Genomic DNA, 10,785 nt, shown 5'->3' with positions numbered 1-10,785 from the left:
AAAATAATGAATTAAACCCCCACCCCATATTGTGTGTTGTAGCTAAATCAAAATACGGTATTACAGTGTTTATTATCAAACGTTTATTATTATTTTTTAAATACAGAAATAAGACATCATTAATAAATCCTGAAATAACCAAATTAAAAATACGTTGAAATGAAAAATGTAATATCTGAAAATAAGCAATCATATAGAACATACATAGATTTCACCAAAGAAGGTTGCATAAGTACATTTACAGAAAATACTTGATAAACAATTACAGCGTTGATTAATATTTGATTTCTAAAACAATATCAAACAGATTTTCTGCTGCTGGTTTTAAATGTGGCTATGATTTAAAAAAAAATATCAATCAGGTTTGCAGATACAAAAATTTGCCAGCATTCCAAGAACTTGCATTGAACTTGTGCACCTTTACATGGCCGTGTCTTAATGCCCTTCAGATTCCCACACTCTTTACCCTGTCAAAATCAAACATACAATCAAAGACAATACTATTTATACCTTTGATTTCAGAGAAACTCCATGTGATTACTGTCTGTCATAATAATAACAATGACAGACAAATATGGAAAATATGACAGATAAGAATGTTCAAAATACTCACCTTTGCAGAAGATGCCAAACTACATTGTATCTTCCTCAATTCCTCCATAACACATTTTCCACTGGGCAGTGGGCAGTGAGACCATTTGAAAATGCAATTAGGCAGGATTGTCTGCAAAGTGAAATTAAATGTATAATATGATGGCTTTAGTCATTGAAAAAAAAAACATTTAGTCTAAATCAAGTCCAACCGGTAGGATATTAAGAGCTTACCTTGTTATAATGCTTCGGTATCCAACTTCCACAGTAAGTTTTCCACATTGCCTGCAAATGAAACCACTTAGGTGTTTCAAACCTCAGGGAATCTCAGAATGTACAAACCTAATATCAACAAGATAATTAATACATTCAAAGAAACAAACTTTTAGAAATCTGACTTACATCCATGTTATATTTTGGTCTGATATCATTTATAGCCTCATCCTGCATTTTTTGGAGACATCCCTTATGCATTGCTGAAATGCTGTCAACAAGGTACACTGCAAAAGCCAGTGTGACATAACCTGCAAAAAATGAATTCAACACACAGACCAATACCACAATTACAACATGTCAGAAAGAAGCCAGGAAAGCTGTCAAAGTCAACATGTGTTAAATTGAATCAGTTACCAATCATTTGTAAAATTCTGTCATTTACCAATCAGATGTGCCTTGCTCATCTTTGTGTTAATTTGAGAACTGAACATTTCAGTGATCGGGCATCTTTTATACTCTCTTAAATTCCCTTAATTTTACCCATAATGTCACTCCATAAATAAAAAAATATCACATGAACTAAATAAACTGTGACTCACAGTATGAATCATATAGGCACGTACTTTAAACGAATGGTCACTTCATCTAACAGAAGAAATCTCAACCCACTCACCCCATTCCATAAAATCTCTGATCTCATAGTTTGAATAACCACTACGTACTCAGATTGAAAAGGGTACACCTCTGATTGACAACACACCAAAGGGTTATCTACAAATTGATAAAATCAAATAGATAATTTCACTTTTCTCAAAAATTGAGTTCCCACAACTGTGGCCACTACTGACATTTGAGGGTTTCCTACTTTGAGCTTAGTCAGACCACTTTATCATAATGAAGACATCGATCTGTGTGTGAGGGTATATTCTGCACTGGGCAGACTAACACATTCAGCCTGAAGCATACCTTACACTTGACCACCATACAGTCCTCTCATCTAGCCTCCCCTGGAGAGAGCTGCTCTTATGGTCGCCTGATATCTACAATGAACAAAAATATAAAACGCAACATGTAAAGTGTTGGTCCCATGTTTTATGAGCTTAAATAAAAGATACTAGACATTTCCCATACGTAGAAAAAGCTTATTTCTCTAAAATGTTGTGCAAATGTTTTTTTACATTCCTATTAGTGAGCATTTCTCCTTTGCAAAGATAAGATAATCTACACAGGTGCACCTTGTGCTGGGGACAATAAAAGGCCACTCTAAAATGTGCAGTTTTGTCACACAACACATTGCCAAAGATGTCTCAAGTTTTGCGGGAGTGTGCAATTGGCATGCTGACTGCTGGAATGTCCACCAGAGCTGTTGCCAGAGAACTGAATGTTCATTTCTCTACCGTAAGCCCCATCCAACGTAGTTTTATAGAATTTGGCAGTCCTTCCAACCCAGCCTCACAACCGTAGACCAGACCCCGTGTAACCACACCAGCCCCTCCACATCCGGCTTATTCACCTGCGGGATCGTCTGAGACCAGCCACTCGGATAGCTGATGAAATTTCTGCACAAACTGTCAGAAACCGTCTCAGTGAAACTCATCTGCGTGCTCGTCATCCTCACCAGGGTCTTGACCTGACTGCAGTTCGTAAATGTAACCCACTTCAGTGGGCAAATGCTCACCTTTGATGGCGACTGGAGGAGTGTGCTCTTCGTGGATAAATCCCGGTTTCAACTGCACTGGGAAGATGGCAGTCATATTGTTGTATGGTATCGTGTGGGTGAGCGGTTTACTGATGTCAATTTGTGAACAGAGTTGACATCATAAACTAGGGAAAACGAACACAATAGCATTTTATCAATGGCTATTTGAAAACACAGCGTAACCGAGATGAGATCCTCCTGAGGCCCATTGTAGTGCCATTCATCCACCGCACTCACCCCATGTTTCAGCATGATAATGCATAGTCGCAAGGATCTGTACACAATTCCTGGAAGCTGAAAATGTCCCAGTTCTTCCGTGGCCTGCATACTCACCAGACATGTCACCCATTGAGCACATTTGGGATGCTCTACGTGTACAACAGCGTATTCCAGTTCCTGCCAATATCCATCAACTTCACACAGCCATTAAAGAGGAGTGGGACAACATTCCACAGGCCACAATCAACAGCCTGATCAACTCTATGCGAAAGAGATGTGTAGCGCTGCATGAGGCAAATGGTGTTCACACACTAGTTCTCTGGCGGTCCTGACAATTTATCAGCTGGCTCTTGTCATGCAAGACTTTCGGTCTCATGGTAATTGACCAATAATTAACATAAACACATTTAGCATCTCCAATAAATCCAATTTAATAATACATCACTTTAATATATAACAATCCATTATCTATTTTAGATAGGTCTAAAGAAACTATATTTCAGATCAACAGAATATGAGTTGGGCTATTGCTGTATGTTATCTGGCTACAAAGCATGCCATATAGGCTGTAGGCTTGTTCATTTAGCAGACAAGACATGCATATAAGTCCCTTGCCATTATTTGATTTTATAGTAAGAAGAATATAATTAAATTTAGCTGAATACATTTTTTTTCTTCCCATTCCTGAGTGTGTATATGAAGGCTATGTTGAGCATAAAAGTGATCATTTGAAACAGGTCCTATAGGTTACGCTAGATTTAGATTTATTTGGCAACTTTAGTTGTGTTGATACAAACCTTAGAATGTCTTAGAAATCAATACATAAATAGGCTGCATGATGCGACTATAGGCTATTGATGACTTGAGAAAGTCACAAAAAAAAGCTTGCCCTCTGTTCCTTGCCTCAGGCTGCACACACTGTTCTCTCATAAAGTGATCATACTATCACCCATCAGACTATTCTCAATGTAATATTGTCTTTACTAATACTGTGTTAAATTAGTTTTGATTTCGAATGGCCCATTATCAAACAGCGAATGGAAGGCGCTTTCCCACCTTTTGGGTAGGATACTTCGGTTATTTCACTCCAAGCATCAACCACTGTTTGAGGAGCATGCGGCCTCTTGCTGCGACAGGTGATACTGCGGTCATGACTCATGACTGCCAGTGTGGCGGTTACACGTCGCCGCAATAGCCCCAGTCACACCTGAAACTGGTTTTCTGATCCACCCCTACCTTTATTTTATCTGTGTATTCCCAGTCGTGAAATCCATAGATTAGGGCCTAATGAACTTATTTCAACGGACTGATTTCCTTATATGAACTGTAACTCAATCAAATCTTTGAAATTATTGTATGTTGCATTTATATTTTTGTTCAGTGTAACTGCCCCAATTAAAAGCCCTATACTGAGGTCCAGTACATGTAAATCAGAGACATATTTAAATACACATTGAGTGTACAAAACCTTAGGAACACCTTCCCAATATTGAGTTGCACCCCCTTTTGCACTCAGAACAGCCTCACTTCATCTGGACATTGACTCTACAAGGTGTCGAAAGCGCTCCACAGGGATGCTGGCCCATGTTGACTCAAATTCTTCCCACAGTTGTGTCATGGTGGCTGGATGTCCTTTGGGTGGTGGACCATTCTTGATACACACAAGAAACTGTTGAGTTTGAAAAACCCAGCAGAGTTGCAGTTCTTGACACACTCAAACCGGTGTGCCTGGCACCTACTACCATACCCTGTTCAAAGGTGCTTAAATCTGTGATCCTTTTAATCGAAGGTGATGCCAAAGAAAAATGTCCATCCTGGATGGAAAATAAAGTCCTATTCTACTCTAGCTTGTGTCTTGCCCATTCACCCTCTGAATGGCACACATACACAATCCTTGCCTCAAGGCTTAAAAATCATTCTTTAACCTGTCTCCTCCCCTTCATCTACACTGACTGAAATGGATTTAACAGGTGAAATCAATAAGGAATAATAGCTTTCACCTGGTCAGTCTGTCATGGAAAGAGCAGGTGTTCCTAATGTTTTGAACAATTGGTGTATGTCTCTGAGGTAAACTATCTGAATGCTGGTTGGTTTCCTACTGCATTTGGAGTCAATGATGTAACTACTTTATCGCTGTCAGTCCTTGGCATTGGAGAACTCATTGTTCAAATTACACAAACGCACAGCGAATATAAGTCAGCCATTTATTTTCAGCAAGGTTCTCAAGCGATCTTATACATTTCCCTACTCTGAGCTCCGTAAAGTCCTTAAACACAGAGGCAGTTCAATAATTTAAAATCCCTAAACTCAATCATCCATCTGCACAAATTATACATTATCTGCTCATGTTCCTAGTCTCGTACTAAATATCTTTAAATTGTTCATAAATTTACAATGTACTGTACTCTGTGGATGCCAAAATGTGAACAACTTGATACATACCTACACACACAACATTATCACTCCTAAAGCAAAGAATAATTTAAAGACATTCTGTACATACATTTCTGGCACAATCCATCATCTGCTAGTGCTAACACAAACCCAAAACCAACAAATTGTCACATTCATACAAAGCAGAAAAGCGCTGAGAAAGCATGTCAACATGATTTGCAGAGAAGACTACTGACTGATACTTCACATAAATGATGCCAGGATGAGCTTGTTTGACAGATAGAAGGAAATATACACTTAACTTCCATGACTATTGGGGATATTTGTTGATGCCATACGTTATAGAACATATTAAGTACTTTGTGACACAGTGGAAGTGGTGACAATTACGTGAGGAACACCACTCTCGGCAAACACTTGAAATGTGCTTCTGGACAGAAAAGAACAAGTCATCGTTTGGTATTTTCCTTTTTTCCTCCTTTTTTTTAGGACAACATTCTCTGCAGTGAGCACAACCCTGACTCACGTGAGAAAAAAAACAGGTTTCAAAGGGGGGGAACCACCAGCCCAAAAAACATTTAGTAATATTTTGCATTGTTTTTCTTTAAGCGTTTTGCAGCAAGGTGGAATAGATCACCTTGGTGATCTGCAGCACGGCGGCGTGTAGCGAGTACTGCACCACGATGGAGCCGAAGCCTTTGTAGAATCCCAGGGCTCCCTCCTCTCGCCGGATCACATTCACACAGTCCCTGATACCCTCATACTGCGTGTTGATGGGCAGGACCTCAAAGCCCAGGTCCGTGTTGTCGATGATGGTGCGCGTGCCCTGGATGTGGAGCCTGTGCATCACCGTCTCCAGCGGATAGAGGAGGACGTCGGCACACAGACTGGCCACGAAACTGGCCATGAGTTCAGGAAAGTAGGCGTCCAGCATGGTCTGGACTGTCTCTGAGCCGTCCACGGGCTGTTTTGCCGGGCTCCTCCGGCGCAGGAGGAAGAGCACTAGCTTCTGCACGGTGGAGCTCACCACATAGTGGAGGACCCCGTGGAGCACGGTGGGGAGCATGAGGCCCCACAGGGGCAGCAGGCGCTTGCTGTGGGGGATGCCCATGCCCATGACCCGGCCCACACCCTCCTTCACACAGTCCAGGATGCCAGGGTTGTCCCGGATGATCTCACTCTGGGGACACACAACAAGGGACAGCATTGGTATGGTATTGCAGAATAGTTAAGAACGGCCTGAAATTATATTTGCTTGTGTGTTTGGATTGGAATGACCAGATCTGCGAAGGAATCGTAAAATGTACTGATTCTTTGATACTGACAAAGGTGGAGTTTCCCAAAAACATAAAGATCATATTTATCTTAGGTAGGCAATGGACGAACGATGATCTTCACACAGTGATAGGAAATTACCCAATTGTCATACTTGAGTAAGAGTATAGATACCTTAATAGAAAGTTACTCAAGTAAAAGTGAAAGTCACCCAGTAAAATACTACTTGAGTAAGTCTAAAAGTATTTGTTTTAAAATATACTTAAGTATCAAAAGTAAAACTATAAATAATTTCAAATTCCTTATATTAAGAAAATCAGACGGCACCACTTTCTTGTTTTTAAAATGTACCGGTATCCAGGGGCACACTCAGACATAATTTACAAACAATGCATTTGTGTTTAGTGAGTCCGCCAGATCAGAGGCAGTAGAGATGACCAGGGATGTTCTCTCGATAAGTGCATGAATTGGACCATGTTCCTGTCCTGCTAAGCATTTTGGGTGTAAGGGAAAATGTATGGAGTAAAAAGCACATTATTTTCTTTAGTAAATGTAGAAGTAAAATTTGTCAAAAATATAAATAATAAAGTAAAGATACCACAAAAAAACTACATAAGCAGTACTTTAAAGTATTTGTATTTAAGTACTTTACACCACTGTCTTCACGCTCACGATTATCTTTATGTTTTAGGGAAAGTCAGTTAAAAAGTGAAGGGGAGTTATAGAAGCGATACCGATGGACAAGATAAGGGTGGCCAAAATACAACCGAATCATCATTCATATAAGTATGGACTCACTGACCTGCACAGTTTCAATGAGACTAGCTGAGTAAAATGGCATGGCAACCACATAGGTCAAACTGTAAGAAAGAGAGATACACAATGACTGTTCAAAAGATCAAAGCGTTCTACCGGAATAAAGATATTATCAACACCATCTGATACCAGCATTTACTACGGGTAAAGTCCCTTCAATTACACTGCACCGTTTTGAGAAGTATATCCATTGGCAATCAATAGTTACGCAACTGAATCCCCACTTTCACCAAACATACTTTGTCACTACTTTTTACAGTATGAAAAACATCCATTATAAAACAAAGCAAATAAATGTTATTACCCTTTCAGAACCAAATGCCCAATAACTTGCTTGGGGTTCCATTTGTGGGAGAGTTCCCTGAGGAAACAAACATAGTCAGACCTCTATCCACGGTAACAGTTCATATTCGTTTATTGCATATGTTCAAATAAGGAGATTCAACATGATTGTGATTTTTAAGAATTTAAAAAGACTGGTTAAAACTAGTTTTTGTGTTGCTTGAACAGTTATTGTTGAAGTATGTGCTATAGTTTTGTATTATGTCGTTTTCCCCCCCATTCATTTAAAGTTCTTAGTGGTCTTTGATTTTGCTACTGGGATGTCTTGCTCATCTCACTGGAAACCTTGGAAGCTGAGAGAGATATGGCCCCTCTGAGTAGAATCGGCCACTTCAGCATGTTCTGGTAGAGGCTACATTACAACGTGAATGCAAGTTTGACACTTAACGGCATCTAAAATGACTCGCAGTAGATGTTGTGCTCGATTTTTATCAACAGCATTAAAAACATTTTTTAAAACGTGTTCATTGAAGTCTTGTCAAAGCTAATCCATAAGGAATAGGATATGGTGGGCGATCAGGCGATGACTAAGGGCAATATCTGTTCACACCCATTAGCTAGGTTTCTTGCGACCTGTTAGCTAGGTTTCTTGTCTAAAATATAATCCATACCGTGGTAGTGGAGTACATTCACTAATGATGCCTTCTGTGCCCAATGTGACTCCTTGTACCACAAAGGTGCTTCCCATTCCTTTCCATAAGGCCTTAGGACCCTGAGAGCAGAGAATTAACAACAATATACCGGCATAAAAACAAAATGCCAGCCCCAAATTCACATTTTCAATATCTTTTGAACGTTTTTTTGTGATTCACAATTAGTCCTAACATACAGTGTATGTTGGGTTTTGGGTTCATGAAAAGCATTTATTACCTGACTCTTGGTGACATTATACATCACACTGAGAGCAGTCAATGGGGACAGATGGTAGCACCTGGCATGATAATTGACCTGGAAGCCACAAAAAAACTGAATTAGGAATAGTGAACATTTAATATTACTACATATTTCAACTTACTTCATTCATACTTACTTCAAGCGCACTGGAGCATTCTAATGGACAACTGTGATATACCCAGGAAGATTGATATATTGTATGGTAGAAAATTAGGAGTCTACAGACTACATCTAAGGTGGAACACATACAGTATCTAACCTGACCGTATGCTTACCTGGCACTGACGACGAAACACAATGCAAGGGTGAGCCAGGACATTTTCAGTAAAGAGACTGGAAGAAGAAGTCATGGTGTGAATAAATGAATATAGGCCTACTATTTTCCATTTCTCAAACACTTCTACTGTATAGAATGTTCCAATGACGTAAATATTTTTTTTCTTATGAATTCAAGTTGGATTATAGTCATCTCTTGACATTACTGGTGAACTACCACCGTAGATAGGCCTAACACTGAATTACCTTGCAAGCCCGATACCAAATCCAGCAAATCTGTTCAACTGCTCTGAAAGGGAAAGAACAAATACATGTGAATATCAAACAGCAACATTTAATCGCAAACCTTATTTATTGCTCTGTTTTAATAAGTCATAGTCACTCAATAAGTAGTAGTTTCTTATAACTATTTTGAGCGTCACAGATTGAGTAGCGTAGCAGCAGACTATTTTAATTGTGTTTGTCGTTTACAAACCGGGTATCTGGCACACGTATTAGTCAGATGTGGGCAATTTCACAGTAAGGGAATTGCGCTGAGACGCCAATTTTTTTCACTTGAAATCAATGCCAAACAAAAAACATTAACACTGAACATTTTTCAAAAACACATTTACTGGAAGAACTGTGCAGGTGCAAAATTTGGTAACAGAATTTAGGTCAAATCTCCCTCAGTTTTCTCCCGCATTTTCCCAACACTATCCAATATCCACTCCGAATTAAGATTCAAAAGATGTCTGCAGAAAGAATGGGGTGTCAGCGATGACATATCTGATCTTAGAGAAGCTGTCATTGAAGAACATTCTCTGGGTTCTATTGGATAAATAACTATCCAACCATGTGCTGGCAGGTTATTATCCATTTATTTTAACCAATCAGGTTTCATCTGGGTCAGTGCAGTACAAGTTGAGTGGCCTTCTCTATATGCATGCTGAAAGTCAGCAGTTAACTTGTTCTCTGAAAAATAGCATTGTATTTGGTCAAACACAATTCTCTCCATCAGTTTACTAAGAACAGGCAGCGAACTGTTTGGTCGGCTGTTAGAGCCAGCAAAGGGTGCTTTACTAGTGAAATGGTTAATTGAAATGATTGGCAATACCGAAAGGTTTTGTTGTAAATGAACCATCAACTTCAATGAACGATGGAGATGAACTGTACTGTGCAGTCCAAACTTGTGAACATAGACGTCTTTACGGATCAGACCAAATCTGAACCAGTCATGGACGTCTATTTTTAGGCCTAGTTTGTGCTCTGCACTTAAATGTTTTTGTACTTCAATGTCACTGAATCCCTATATTGCACACATATCAGCTGTGTGACTGGTAAATTATTGTAAACATAGATTTCAAGGCGAAGAAGCAAAACGTCTTCTACTGACACTGCTAACATATAAAAGCTAACGTTAGCTAGCCAGCTGAAATGTGTGAATGCTTTCACTTTCGAAACACTCATGACCCAGTGATGATACTGTGTCGTTGTCATTGCTGTTAATGAAAAGGGCCAGCATTGCTGGAATGATCATGATGTCGATCCCCTACCGGATGGAGGAGCCGTGGGCAGGGTATCTTGAGTACCAGGCGCTGCAGGGGCCGCTTCAAATGGGGGCGTACGGTCATCAAAATGCAAATTTCGGCTACCTGGAATATCTGGCGGTGTTGTTACCCAATTCTGTAGGTCAACACTAGAGGAATTATTAAATGACCTTCCACTGTAGCCCCCACTGAAAGCAGGATCCTCCCTACCCCTGTAACCTAAGCCATCGAAATTGTCCGGACGCCGAGAAGTCATGTTGCCTGAGAGCTAAATAGGAGTGACAGCTCCCTGGTATCACGATTGGTCAAATTTGTGTAACTATATCCCTCTTAAAATCTACGAGGAACACATTAAATATAAAACTTAACCACTGTATAACATCAATTTCGCCCGCTAGCAAGCTAGCCACTCTAAATGACGTCGTTAGATAGCTAGCTATGTACCTAGCAAAACAACGCGAATGAATTGTCAACTGATCAACCGGAAGTTGTTTCGTTCTATTCCGCGTCCAAATTGCATTGTGGGATACGTAA

At 39.8% G+C, this 10,785-nt stretch overlaps 1 protein-coding gene across 1 annotated transcript; it reads right to left on the bottom strand.

Moving 5' to 3' along the window:
- Positions 1-4,915: 4,915 nt before the first annotated feature.
- LOC120026098 (solute carrier family 25 member 46) lies at positions 4,916-10,733 on the bottom strand. Its single transcript, XM_038970902.1, has 8 exons — positions 10,258-10,733; positions 8,969-9,011; positions 8,722-8,779; positions 8,423-8,500; positions 8,164-8,264; positions 7,515-7,571; positions 7,197-7,254; positions 4,916-6,299 (listed from the first exon to the last, which is right to left on the bottom strand). Exons 1-8 carry the CDS (start codon positions 10,505-10,507, stop codon positions 5,724-5,726), a joined length of 1,221 nt encoding a protein of 406 aa, XP_038826830.1. The 5' UTR covers positions 10,508-10,733; the 3' UTR covers positions 4,916-5,723.
- Between the last annotated feature and the right edge of the window lie 52 nt (positions 10,734-10,785).

This window comes from Salvelinus namaycush, chromosome 31 (genome assembly GCF_016432855.1).
Source record: "Salvelinus namaycush isolate Seneca chromosome 31, SaNama_1.0, whole genome shotgun sequence".
Lineage (NCBI taxonomy): Eukaryota > Metazoa > Chordata > Actinopteri > Salmoniformes > Salmonidae > Salvelinus > Salvelinus namaycush.
The sequence above is the reverse complement of the archived record's forward strand: the minus strand, read 5'-3'. Positions and strand labels throughout refer to the sequence as shown.

What these genes read in the sequence shown, in the direction of transcription:
- LOC120026098 (XM_038970902.1), bottom strand. Translation starts at nt 10,507, where the DNA reads ATGACTTCTCGGCGTCCGGACAATTTCGATGGCTTAGGTTACAGGGGT. An exon ending in GGGCATTTGGTTCTGAAAGG is followed by an intron (nt 7,255 to 7,514) that starts GTAATAACATTT and finishes TCTTTCTTACAG; the next exon opens with TTTGACCTATGTGGTTGCCA. An exon ending in GTCTCATTGAAACTGTGCAG is followed by an intron (nt 6,300 to 7,196) that starts GTCAGTGAGTCC and finishes GTGTGTCCCCAG; the next exon opens with AGTGAGATCATCCGGGACAA.